At 28.3% G+C, this 14,356-nt stretch overlaps 1 protein-coding gene across 5 annotated transcripts; it reads left to right on the forward strand.

Moving 5' to 3' along the window:
* The first annotated feature begins 2,831 nt into the window (after positions 1–2,831).
* On the forward strand, positions 2,832–12,945 carry LOC136078335 (ciliary microtubule inner protein 2B-like). 5 transcript variants are annotated; one of them, XM_065793955.1, is made up of 8 exons: positions 2,832–3,027; positions 3,186–3,284; positions 4,144–4,219; positions 6,157–6,274; positions 7,951–8,145; positions 8,231–8,424; positions 9,001–9,098; positions 11,580–12,945. In XM_065793955.1, the coding sequence occupies exons 2-7, from the start codon at positions 3,205–3,207 to the stop codon at positions 9,007–9,009; spliced, it is 672 nt and encodes a 223-aa protein (XP_065650027.1). In that variant the 5' UTR covers positions 2,832–3,027; positions 3,186–3,204; the 3' UTR covers positions 9,010–9,098; positions 11,580–12,945. The 5 variants fall into 5 exon arrangements, with proteins under 5 accessions (XP_065650027.1, XP_065650026.1, XP_065650025.1 ...); XM_065793954.1 differs by lacking the exon at positions 11,580–12,945 and adding an exon at positions 9,285–9,512 and having other exon boundaries at positions 2,891–3,027; XM_065793953.1 differs by having other exon boundaries at positions 3,010–3,027; positions 7,951–8,169.
* The last annotated feature ends 1,411 nt before the right edge of the window (positions 12,946–14,356 follow it).

Below are 14,356 nucleotides of genomic sequence, written 5' to 3' on the forward strand. Positions count from 1 at the left end.
AAAAAAAACGCAATTGTTTACAACACCCTCTAGCACACTATAAAAATTATAAATTTTCAAAAAATATCGAGTAAAACCGGGTCAAACCGCACACTATGATTAGTGTAAATCAATCAATAAAAATTAAATAACTTTTTTTTTTAATTCATTTTTATTTTTTTTTATTAGATAGGTAATAAAAAACTATATAAGATAATATAAATATATGTTAAAAAAATAATAATAAAATAATCGAAAATATTGAATGTAAAGAAAAAAAAATTGTGCGGTTTTAGGCGACATTCTGATAAAACCGCACACTTAAGAAAACATTGAACTTTTTAAATTTTTACTTTTTTTTTTTTATTCTTTTTTTTAACACAACTTATATTTAAGAAACTATATTAAATTTTTTACATTTTTTTCAGCAAAAAAATTTAGTTCCAACGACATATTTCTTTGGTAAGCATGTTTCTATGCACAACCGTTCCCGATACATCGAACTCTGGCATTGCAATTATTTATGTGTAACTGTTACTCTACACTTTTTACATTTTGCAACTTTTAAACGTTTGGCTGCCGGTACTAGTTCTTCATTATTGTTTTGCTGAGGTTGCTCACCATTTTGCTAAGGCATTTGAGTACTTGGCATAGAGAGTCTACGCTTTGCGTTAAGTTTAGCAACTTTCACGGCTTCCTTTTTTTTCGGTAATACATTTTCCGCCAACTTTTAATATGTTGCACTGCTTTGATTTCTTGATATTTGATTGATTTCTGGCTTGAAAAAACTGCTTCAACTCTATCTCGTTAATGTTTTTACAACGTTTAACAAATGCTTGATATCTATCAAAACTTGAAACTAGTGTAGTTGAGAAAGATGGTAATCGGTGTGTAGTTAGACTAGGTGCTGCGGCGGCTGTTGAAGATGATAAAGCTGTGTCTCAGCAAGATGATGTAGGTGCTGCAGAGGCTGCTAAAGTTAATGAAGGTAGATTTAATGTTTGTGTGATTGCTAATGCCTTATGATTATTTTGTTTTTATTGCTGTTTTAAGTGGAAATTAGTCTGTGTACTGGAAAACAGCAATTGCATGCAAGCGTGTAAAACATTTACCACTCTCGTACAGCAGTTTGAGCAACGGTGGAAAATTTTGTTAATCTAAATTCTTACATTTTGAGTCTTTGTAATACTTTGTAAGAATTTCTTTCCATGCTTGTTTGACATGATAATAAAAACCTCTATTCAATGGTTGTAGAATATGTGAAGAATGATCTGGCAGACAAATCCAGATTATACTGTGTTTTTTGCTCAGCAATATCGCTTCCAAAGTTATGTGAGTTGTATGTCTATCTAATACTAAAATATGAATACCACCAATATGCTCAGTTTCGGCTATAAATACTTTTTTCAGCCATTCAATAAACGTATCGTACTCCATCCAACCTGATTTTGAAATTGAATATTTAGTGTCAACTGGACCACCTCTTGCCCAGTCAGGACGAAAGTTTCTTTAGGCTTTGTATATCACAAATGGTGGTGCAAAATGCCCATCAGTGTTGCAGCAATTGTTTACAGTATAATGAATTTTTTCATTGTTGCCAGTAAGTTTAAATGCACGTCTTGTCCTATTTCAACACACTACGGTTGCTTTGCCTTGATCACCCGAAAAACCTGTTTTATCACAATTCCAAATATGCGACACAGAAGTTATACCAGTCTGTTGATATTGCTTGGCAACGTATTCAAAATAACAAACAATTATTTCTGGCGCACAAGAAGCGGTCCTTTTAGATGCTAAGTTAGCCGCTTTTCTTGTTAAAATTTCTTTTGACCATCTCTTCATAAAAGCATAAAACCAGTCTTCACAAGGATTGCAATTTTTGAATAAGTGCAATTGATCTTCGCATTTAAGTTAGCCACATACAACATCTAGGATTTCATTTGGGGTAAACCATAACCCAGTCACCAAGTAATTGGAACGCATGGACCATCAATCTTTCTGCTTCATTAGAAGGAACCGTTGTTGCACTTGAGCCAAGGAAACCTTTGTTGTTGTTACTTTTGAGATCTTCGAACCTTGAGACTGGAACGCTATGTTTGAATGCAGCTTTTCTCACTGATGTTTTATTTTCTTTCATATCAGCTAATGCGGCTAGTATATCGTCTTCCTTGTATGCTTGTTAAAGTTGACATGTAAAAGCAAGTGAGTTAAATTGAATTGAGTGAGTGCTGTTTATATTGAGAAATAATAAAATAATTGGTTTTTAATGAGTAAGAGATGATTATATTAACAAATAAAATTATATTTCATTTTTAATTAAACCGGAGTTAACACTTTGTTAATTAGATAAAGATAGGCGCTTACTTGCGAAAAACTAAACATAGTAATTAATCAAGCGTGCGATTTTAGCAGAAAATTTTTTTTTTTTTACTATTTTGATTTTTTATTTAATTCTTTGTTCTAGCTGCATAAAAATTATACTATCAGAAATAAAATTAAATTTCCAACAAGATAGTGATAAAATTATTTTTATGTCAGTTTCGGTTCAAGCGCCATTTTGTTCGCAAGGATAAAGAATAGATAAAAAAATTTAACTCCCGTTTAAGTTGTTTAAAAAAAGAATAAAATGGATTTGAACAATCATATAATTTTATCAATTCGAATAGAGGAGATAGCTCTGTGTTTGAATCTATTTTTATTTTTTTCATAGCCATATCCGTTTAGTTTTTATTTGATAATTTCGATCAATGTGCGGAATAATAGGGTGTGCGGTTTGACCCGGTTTTGCTCTACTGATCTTTTATTTTTTAATTCCATATTTTTATATACTTTATTTACTTTGTTTTTGCTTTTGTATTAAGCAAGGTTGCGTGTACCTTGAGAAAATTTTGAAGTACTTTCTTTATGAAAAAAGTATCATGTTTACTGTCGTTGTTAAGGCCTTTTGAATTTTTTCGAGTCAAGTAATGCTTTGCATCAAATTTAAGTTTTTAAAAGTCTCTTACAATAAATAAATTATACAGCAATGTAAATCACACTATTTATTTGGTATGTTAGGTCTTCGTTTTGTTTCTTTATATTGTTTTTAAAGTAAACAATTGCGTTTTTCGTTTTGTTTTTTGTTTGTTTGTTTTTTTTGTTTTTTTTTTGTTTAAAAATAAACGAGAACAAATAATAAAGCGCAATTATTATTTGTTCTTGTTTAGGCAACAAGAACAAGTAATAATGGCACTTGGTAACGATGGCGAAACGCTATTTGTAAAGGAAAAACTATTAAACCCTAATCGTTCAAGTTTTGTTCCTGGGTAATATACTTTCATTAATATTAATAGTAAGATATGCTGTAAAAATATATTAAAGGGAGCAATTGTGGAGTACTTTAACAAAAGATATTTTCCTATAACACTTAACATTTACTTAAAAATTTTGTTTTTCATTGTTATTCACATAATTTTTTAATAATCTTTTTTTTTTCTCCTTCTTTATTTATTCAGTTTTTTGCAATTATACAACTTTTTTGCAATTTTACAAATAGTTGGATGCATGTAAAGTTTATCGTTGAACTTACCAACTTACATTAAATAGTTTAACCACTTATGTGTTTACAATATTTTGGGGGAAAATTTGTACCAAACATTATATATAATATATAATTTTTAAACTTTTACCTATAAATACAATAATTGCTGTATTTTAATATGCTCTGCATTGGTGTTGTTTATTAATTATATCAACAAATTTTTAGGAAAACAGAAACACAGTTTGCAGTTGTTTAGTTTATTCAAAAACACCTACAGAAGACTCACACTGTTTTTATTTCCTAATTCTTATGTATTAGTCTTTTATATTTTTTGAGATTTATTGAGACTAGATGTGTCTTTTGTTCTTAATTTTTGTTTAATCAGCTTTCCAATTAACTATATAAGCATACTTTTACGATTAATTTTACAGTTTATTAAATTTTTTGTTATTTTGCAAGTTTTAGTAAGCTGGCTTTCTGCCTGAAAGTTTTGTTAAATTTGATTTCTATTTTGTTAACTAACAACTTTAAAATATGCAGGCATTAGTCCACAAAATAATCATACATTTTTTTATTACAAACACTATTACTTTATTTTATTTGATTTATTTTAATATATTGTTCTTATTACCTTTTAATACTAGATACTGTGGACATAAGCCTTTGCTCAAGTTTTCTTTTGGTCATACATATGGTTTTCATACAAGTCAACTCTCTGAGGTATTAGTATATACATGGGTAGGATTGAAAAGTATGTTTTTTCAAGGGGAATGACCATTGTAAACTAAATGATGGAGATGGAGCCCATAATCCCTTACATGCTACCTATAAATACCTAATTTGTTTCGGGTAAAGATATTGTATGTGTAATATTAATTTTTTTTGTTACAGCCATTAAACCTTATGTCACGGAAGGAGCTTATTGTTTTGAATACCTATAACTTAAAGTTTAGAATTCTTCTAACAATGTCTTCACTCAAAATTAAATAAATATTTATAGGTAATATGTAAGGTATTATTGTCCCCTTCTAAACGTTTTTAGTTTTTTTGAATTCCTAATTTTGTTTGCAAAGGTCATTCCTTTTAAAAAACAAGACTTTTTAATCCTGTCCACATACATACATGCATACATACATACAAACATAGATACATACATACATACATACATACATACATACATACATACATACATACATACATACATACATACATACATGCATATAATAAAGTCTATAAGTGGAAAATAGCTACAAAAAAACTTTCATACACTCTCGTAAAAATACCCCTGCATACACACATAAATGCATACATACATCTCCCTGCATACACATATAAATGCATACATACATTTCCCTGCATACACACATAAATGCATACATACATCTCCCTGCATACACACATAAATGCATACATACATCTCCCTACATACACACATAAATGCATACATACATCTCCCTGCATACACACATAAATGCATACATACATACATCTCCCTGCATACACACATAAATGCATACATACATCATACATACATACATGCATAAATATATAAACCGTTCCTTGAAAATATAATTTTGTTTGCAAAGGTCATTCCTTTTAAAAAACAAGACTTTTTAATCCTGCCATTGTTGAAGTTTCTCAGTTTAGTATAATTATAAAAAGTTATACTTTCAAGTTAACCAAAATAACACAGCTCAGTGGTAATAACTGAATAATGTAATAATACTATCGCTTGTTTGGTTTTTGTTTTTTTTCTGAAACCATTTTAGAGTATATGTTAAATTAAAATCAAAAGAATGTTTTATGATTAGTACAAAGTAACATTCCATTGAATTTATAAGAAACCTTTTCCTTTTTAAAAAGATCTTATATATTTACCATCTTGTATTTTGGACTGTTTTTCTGATATGGATCTAAGATATTTTTTATGTAACTTGTACCTAAGATCACAAAAATGAAGATTTTTATCTATTACTGTCAAATAGAATCACAAATTTTTGATGCTTTGTTTGACAGAATTTAAATAAATATTAGTAGATATTTGTTACCTGTTTGAAAAACTACATGAAATAATTTTATTTGTACAAAAAAAATTTTTGAAGGAAAAAAAAATTTAGCATAATATAATGATAGCTATTTATTTAATATAAATAAATTATCTGAACATTTTGATAAATTTGCAATAAGTAATTAAGCTTACATTGTTTTTTTTTTAATTTATTTTAAAAATAAAGTTTTTACTTTTATTTTAGATTATAAAGTTTTAACAATAGTTTTGGAACTTTTATTTAGTAAGTATAAGACGATAGTGAGTTTCCAATTGGAAAGTTTGCAAGGTAAACTTGTAATGCAAATTTTATCTAGTATTTTGACATAACTGTAAGTGTTTCTAATCATTTTTGAGTTTTTTAAACATAGAAAAGAAGTTTATATATGAAAATCAGTATTTTAGTGAGACAATATTCGTTTTTAATGAGATTTAAGAATTAGAAAAAGTGAGACATTTTTGTGTTTAGTTTTGTATTTCAATAATGTTTTATATTCCAATTTGTATCTCAAGATTTTTTTAGTATTATATAACTTTTAAACTTTAATGGATGTTGATGTGTTCTACTGGTGTCCGTTTTTTATGTTAAAATCTATTGTAATAATTTTAGAAAGCTGAAAGAAAAAATCATAGTAAAAACTCTGTTTATTCAAAAAAGAAGAACTTTGACGATTTACCTGAAGAAAAAAGTTGTTTGCAAACTAAGCAATCTGTTCCAGGATACACTGGTATGGTTTTTATATGTGCTTGTATACAGGATTTCAAACAAGAATTAGACATCTGTATCTTAACGGCCTACCTGAAAAACTGCTTAAAGGGGAAACCAACTAATATTGTTATGGCTAACTGCATTCTGCTGCCATTAATTAAATGCCTTCTATTTTAAGATTTTAGCAGTAATAAGATATTCTTTGTTATACAACTTTTTTTACATTTTAGTTTAATTGAGATTATATTTTACACTTTTTAAACAACTTAACACATAATTATTTTAGAAACTCGTATTAGTTTTGTTTATCAATTAATAATCCAATCTCTAGTTACTTATAACAGTTTAATAAAAATACTAAACAAATTTTAGTATTTTTATTAAACTGCTAATGACCAATGATCAGCCCAGTTGCTAAAAAAAAATTACAGAAAAGCAATAAGCCCTATCAGCCCTAAGGAAGGTGTAAAATTGCAATGGTGCATCTGATATAGAAAAAGCATAAGATAAAAGTTTGAGTGAGATCATCGCGTGATCTGAAGCACGTAAAGAAGAATATGGAAAAACCAAGCATAGTCTAAGGTCAGAGATAATAAACACGAATTATTGAATGAAAGCAATTGATTAGGGTTGTCTGGAAAATGAATCACAAAGTTTACTATTATAGTAAAAGATTGAGAAAAACAAAAATTTTGAGCATCAAATCCAGGAAGTTCAGTGATACTAGAGCTTAGCCATTTAGTGTGATGAGTTTCAAAGTCACTAATAACAACAATACTTTCTGAAAAATAAAGATAAAGAGGTTAGTCAATTTGATCAGAAACAACATTGAAAAGATTGCAGTCTTGGGATAAAGGAGATCAATAAAGACCTTAAAGGAAGGTGGTTAAAGAGGTGTCTAATGAAAGCAAGAATAGTCACAGGATTCATACCTGATTTTACAACAAATAAGTGAATTGATGCATAAGTTTATACCCAGGCCAAGGATTTGGCTATTGGAGTCTTTATGAATCAAAGAATAATATCCATCAACACTAAGATCTAAAGATCAAACAAATTTAAATTTATCTCACAATGCGCAAGTAGGTCAGTTGAACTTTGCAAATGCTAAGGTAAAAAATTTGTAAATTAAAAAAAATAATGCAAATGCCAATGTAAAAAGTTAATTTAAAGACTATGAGTATTGTTAAATTGTAGGTAAAAGCAATTTCTTCAAAATTCTTAGTAATTCTAGGTACTTTATTTTTGTTATATATAATTTATATATAACAAAATTATTGCTATATTTTAATATGTAATTTCAGATTTAGAATCAGCATGTAAACTTTTGTTTAAAGTTTTTATTGCATTTCTGCAGAAGTATTTAGAATTGCTGCACTCAATTTAATGAGTAATAAGTGAAATGGATTAACAAAAATTAACAAAAATTATAATAAGAAATAAGTGAAATTTGAAACTAATTTTTAAATAAATTTTTTAAGATTAAATCAAGTTTATTCTTTTTTATAACAGCAATGCTTTAATAAAATTATAACAGTTATTTTACAACTTTTGTTAAACTGTTATAAGTTTTTGACTGCTTTCATAATTTACTATTATTCAAAAATTTATATATAGTAACTTAAAATTTCGAGGTAAAATTAAATATTTTTTTCGTTTTCAAAATAATCAAAGCATTTGCATTTTTGTACTTAGGGTATATTCCACAGCATATGCTAAAATATGGAAAAACATTTAAAAGAACATCAGAGGAAGCAATGTCTGAATTTAGGTGGAGAGAATTTCTTAAAAAAAATGCTGAAAAGCAGTTAATGGAGACAGTTAAAAACTATGAAAAACTTGAAATAAAGAATCTTTATCCTAAGACCAGACACTCTCGATATAAAACTGGTAATTTTGTTGTGAAAGATGTTGGTAAGCTTTAGTTTATTTTTGACAAAAGTATTTAATATTAAAACTATTTATGAATTTCAAGGTGATAAAGGCAATAAATCGTGTTTTAAAGCGCCAATTTCGGGATACCAAGGTTATGTTCCAAAATGTGAAAAGCACATGCTTGGGTGCAGTTATACTCAATGGGTTAAAAATGCATATGAAGATTTAAACATTTCCAAAAACTCTTCAAATTTATTGCATAAAAACAATCAAGGCTCTACAAATTTGCAAATCGTTAGTTTGTTTACTTTGTTTTTGTTTGTTTATATTTTTTTTACGTTTAAAATTAACATCAAAGTTAAACTGCTAAGAACAATTAACCTTTTTGTGCTGGATCTCATGTTGATGATGAGATGAATTAGATGATTTTTTTTAAAAAAGCGCATTTTATTAATACTTTAGATGAAAAATATGTAGTAATAAATAAAAGTTATATAGGACTTCTATAGGACTTATAGGTATACTTTACGTTTTATATTTTCAATGGGTTACATGCATTTAAGGCGGGCGAGAAGGGGGTGTGTTACACCCCATCCCCCCCCCCCTCCCATTGCTAAATTTTTCGTGCATTTAGTTGACAAATTTGACCCTTTTAACAAGTCAGTCGACAAATTTAGAATGTCGGTCGGCAAGTGTCGTCTAGGCAGTTCAAAAAATGAGGACCTTTTTTTTTAATTATAGTATATTCAACAAAAATTGTAATTGCACCACCACCACAACTCCCCTCCCCCACGTTGTACCTACTCGCGCCGGCCCTGCATGCATCATGTATGAATTATTCTTCCAATTAAATAAATCTTTTTATTTTAGCTTTGCTGAACCATTGCAATCAAGTGATGAAAGTTTACTTGGTTCTGTTTTGTTGAAAGATGCTGGTATGATTCCTCATTATACTGGGCATGTTCCTCGTAAGTGATGTTTTAGGTTTTTAAAGGGTGTTTGTAAGTGATGTTTTAGGTTTTTATGTCTTAAAGTGTTAAATTAAGAGACAGAAATATTAGCATATAAATACTGCGTGAACATTTGTTTATTTATGAATATGTTCACAGGTGCATATGTTACATTATAAATCTAGAAAAATTTATAACGTTTAGAATCTAAACGGGTGTTGCAGAATCTACATTGTAAGAATTTAATATATTATTTAAAAAGGCGAGAAGGTATATATTTTTTTTCGTACACAACAACAAGGCAGCAAGACCCCGAACGGATTTAGATTAGAGTGATTATTATTTTTTTATTTTTTATTTTATTTTTAAATAATTTTGTTAATAATTTGTTAGATAATTTTTTTAACGATTTGTTAAATAGTTTTGATTATATTTTCTTATACAATTTTTCATGCAGCCACCTAAATTTAATAACCTAGTTTATTAAATTTAGGTGGCTGCAAATTATTTTGAAAGCTGAATTAGTCAAAGAATTAGCGATTTAAAATAAATCTGTTTTTTTTCTTCTAAAGTTGTTAAGAGTAAAGATTTAGTGTCTGAACTCGAACAACAACTGAGTTAAAGTTTCTGAGGCTCAGTGCAAAATGAGTCTCACTATAAGCAGTATCTAGAACCTGCTATGATATAATTAATAACGCTGGAGCAGACACATATTTTATTTTAAATGTGTATGGACAAGCCAATTTTTAACTTGTATATACTCGATAAAGGCTTCATAAAAACCAAATTTTTTTTTAATAATATACAAATATATATAAAAACAGGGTTGTGGCTATTGGGTCAGAACCCTTCCCCCTTCCATTTCCAAAAAAAATAACAAAAAAACTTATAAAAAAGAATTATTTTTAATCTTTCAATAAAAAATTTAGGCATTACTAAAAAAAAAAGTTCCATAAATTTCCAAAATAGCCCCTATATTGCTAATAAAATAGATAATAGCTATTTTTTATTAGCAACACTTTGCAACAAAAATTTGGTACAAAATATACACGAGTAATATTAGTGCAAAGAAAAATTATTACAGAATAGTAAGCAACATTTTATTTTTATTTTTTACATTCGAAGGGGGTTGGCGATAAAACTGAATTTGTCTACTTCTTGCCCCAGCCGTGTATATGCATTTTGTAAAAGTCTAATTTTGTAAAAAAATTCTTTATGGCAAAATACACACATAATTCGTTATAATTTTTGGAAAATTTTTTTGTCGCCATTACGATGTACTGCGTCATTTTTCTGTACACATGTATGCACAAACGTTGTATAAGATTTTTATCAACTATTTTTAAACGAGAACGAATTTTTTTTTGCAGTTGGTTGTCATATTTATCTTATCGATTATTTTTATGCTCATAGCTTTTAAGGATTGATCAAAAATCCTCAATAGATCTTAATTCTGGGATTAAAGCTGGGTTATCAATTTTTGCAACATGAATATTTTTTTATCGAGGTAACTAGTCACACTTTTTTCATAGTGCGAAGAGGACGAGCCAAAGTACATAATTATCATCACTGTGATGCTTTTCAATAAAAAGAATAAAACTTTTGATGATGCAATCATTTATACAATGTTTGGTTAACTGCCAATACTACGATAAATAGGTGATAAAAAAAAGATTTTAATTATATAGTGTGGAGATTTAGCAGCTTGTTGCGCATTTTCAAACGCTAACAAAACGCTTTAACGACTCGTTTGAATAATTGTTTATCATCTCAAATTTACCTGTTTATTATTATAAAGATAATAATATTGAAATATTATTATCTTTATAATAATAAACAGCAGAGAATATTATATAATATCCTCTGCTATTTATTATTATTGAGATAATAATATTGAAATATTATTATCTTTATAATAATGAATAGTCGATAGAAACCTATATTGTAAATGCATGTAGAGCTTTGGAAATATGGAAATTCTCGCTGATTATTAAATCAAGTGTACATTTTGCTGTATTCTTTTTTTTAGTGATTATTGGTTCACTAATGTTGATGAAAATGTAAACTGTTGATAAAGCACGTGGTGTTTCTTTAGTTGAGTTTTAGCGTGAGATTACCCAACACTAAGAATGATTTCACAAGGTCAAGTGAGCAAGCACAAGAATGCAAGTTTCATTAAGAAACAGGCGTTTACATAATTAAGCAATAAGAAACAGGCGTTTACATAATTAAGCAATAAGAAACAGGCGTTTACATAATTAAGCAATAAGAAACAGACGTTTACATAATTAAGCAATAAGAAACAGGCGTTTACATAATTAAGCAATGAGAAACAGGCGTTTACATAGTTAGGACTAATTTACAAACTTACAAAATTGGAAAATAAGTCCGCAGTTGTTTTTTTAACGAAAATTTATACTTTCAAACTAGTTATTAAAGATGTTCATTTAGTAAATATTTAAAAGGAAATCAATTAATATTAGCATGCTGTTGTTTTAGCATTGTCGAAAAGATGTAACTTTCTCACCTTGGAAGCAGAGCAAATTAACAAGTTCCTAAACTTGACGTAAGGGATCGTCCATGAACTACGCAACGCTAAACTTCACTAATAAACAATACAAAAAAGAAAAAAAGTTTTCGCTTGCAAAACTGTAAGTTATATGAAAGTAAAATAAAAGTTTTGTTGTATCCAATGTTTTGGAAAGTTCACGTCAAAAACTAGTTATAGATTTATGCGAAGAAAAAATATTGGTTCAAGAAGAATATATATTTCAACTTGAACTAAAAATTAAAAAACTTGAATCAGAAGTGCGGATTCTAAAAAAGTTATATATGGATAAAAAACATGACTTCTATGAAAAAATCCAACCTCGTTTATCATTACCTTCTGAAAATTTATTAAAGGATTATGCAATGTTAAAATTTTTAAAGATTTAACCGAGAATAAAAGTTTGACTAATATTCGTACTGAGAATACCTATATGGTTGAAGATCCTTTAGAAAATAATAAAACCATTACTACATTACACAACAGTTCTACAGAGAAACATACCAAAAATAAAAATACCACTAAAATCAATTTGGATAATTTTGATATAAATAAAGATAAAATAGAAAATATAAAAACGACTAAGTATCAAACAGAGAGTGTTGATAAATATCAAACAGAGAGTGTTAATAAATATCAAACACAGAATGCTGACAAAACTAAAGTTTATACGGAGAACATTAATATTACTAAAGATCATGCGGAAAATACTATTGGAAATATACTTTATAAAGGTATTATCAATATCGCTGAAAATCATGCAGACAATGCCGATTTATCTAGAGGTGATATGGAGAACATTAGGATTATAAAAGTGGCAAACTTTTTGTTTAAATCAGAAATTAGCCCTGGAACTGAAATCAAAAAGAACGAAAATGGTTATAATTACATAAAAAGAAACATACAAAATGACTTTATAAACTTTGAAAAAAATTCGTCAGCTCATTTATCAAAAGATTTGCAGGTGAAAGTTGATAATGAGTTCTTGAAATTGAGTTTGAAATTGACTAAATCATTTATGGATACAAAGTTGCCAAAAAAAACTGTCCAAAATACTGAAATAATAGACAATTCATTCAACGATGTAAAATACGGAATTCAAAACAAACTCAAATCATCTGAAATAATTGAAGTTCGACGTAACTATTTATTTGATATTGAGTTGAATGCAATCAAAATGAACTTAGAGCTTAGCAAAGTTGAAAGCTTGGTAAATCGTATGACTTCACAGGTGGTTTAAGTAAAATATTATTTATTTTTATTGTTTAAACAACAAAATTTTAAAATACAGTTTTCTTTTAAAAGTTAAAAGTTTCATTTTTGCGGAGTTTTACTCAAGCACTTGTCACTTGTTTTTTACATAAATAAAGTAGCTATTAAAGTTGTAAAAATTTTAAATAAAAATGTGAAATGGCGTTAATCGTGCGGAACTCTTGAAATTATTATCATAAAGATCGTTGCAATAATTTGAGTTATAAATATAGATATAACTTGAGGTATCAGGGGTTGATCAAGCGTTTGCTGGTCTTTGAGATAACTTCCAGACATGGAAAAATTTCTAGGAGTACAAGCAAATATATTGCGCGTCAGTCCTAAAGCATTTTACGAACCAAAGCGTTTTAGGTTTTACTTGAATTTATTATTGAGAGATATAGCAAAATTATCAACCTAAGCAATACATTTTTTTGGTGTTTTACAAAAGATTTACACGATATTTGCAGCATCAACATTGCGTTGGGATGTTCTAAAAAAAAATATATTGAAATTACACCTTAATCATTATCAGACACTAGGTAGGAACGCCGTCTTGATAGTGTAAAAGCTATTCGATTTTAAGTTTGGCAATTTTGAGGAACCCTAATTAAAATTGGCAACAACGCATTTGATAATAAACTGAAAGTTGAGGGTTTGTCTACAGTACGCAAAATCAACGAATTTGAATTATTAGCCAGTATTATTATTTGGTATGATATATTGTCCAAAATTAATATCGTTTGCTAAGTATTGCAAAACCAGAATATGTAAATTGATTTGGCCATAAAACATCTAAAAGGTGTTAACATAATACAGAGGAGAAGGTTTTGCCAAAGCTATGATTGCAGCAACTGAACTTGCCAAGGAAATGGATATAAATCCTGATTTCAAATAATCATCCAGAGGAAAAAAAAAGGAAATTATTCGATTGTGAAGGAGAAGATGAATCGTTTGCTATTAACAATAAAGAATACTTCGGAATAAATTATTTTTTGCAAATAATAGATACTGTCTTAGTATCTTTTAAACGCAGATTCGAACAAAAATCATAGAAATCATTTAAATTTAGAAGGAGATATCGAGGGAAATGAAATTTATAAAGAAATCAAGATGCAGGGGCGGATCCTGCATATTTTTGTCTTTGAGATATCTAACTTTCAGACATGGAGATAACTCTAAACATTTATATGTTTATACTTATGTCAAATAAAGATGCTTTGCAAAAAATTGCGGTTATTGGAGCCTGGGAACAAAAAGCCCCAAACATGAGAGCAACAAGCCGATGAAATATTTTTTTTACTACTTTCAACTAGACTTATATTCATCGAGAAATTTTAAGTTTCATAGTATAATTTCTAAGCGTTCAAAAACTATGACCATATAGAATTTGCAACTTCTCAAATTGAAGGGAAGGGGGGTGCAAAAAATTGCGGTCATCGATAAGCCAAGAAAGATTTTCATTTCTTGCTACTTT

Source organism: Hydra vulgaris, chromosome 03 (genome assembly GCF_038396675.1).
Source record: "Hydra vulgaris chromosome 03, alternate assembly HydraT2T_AEP".
NCBI lineage: Eukaryota > Metazoa > Cnidaria > Hydrozoa > Anthoathecata > Hydridae > Hydra > Hydra vulgaris.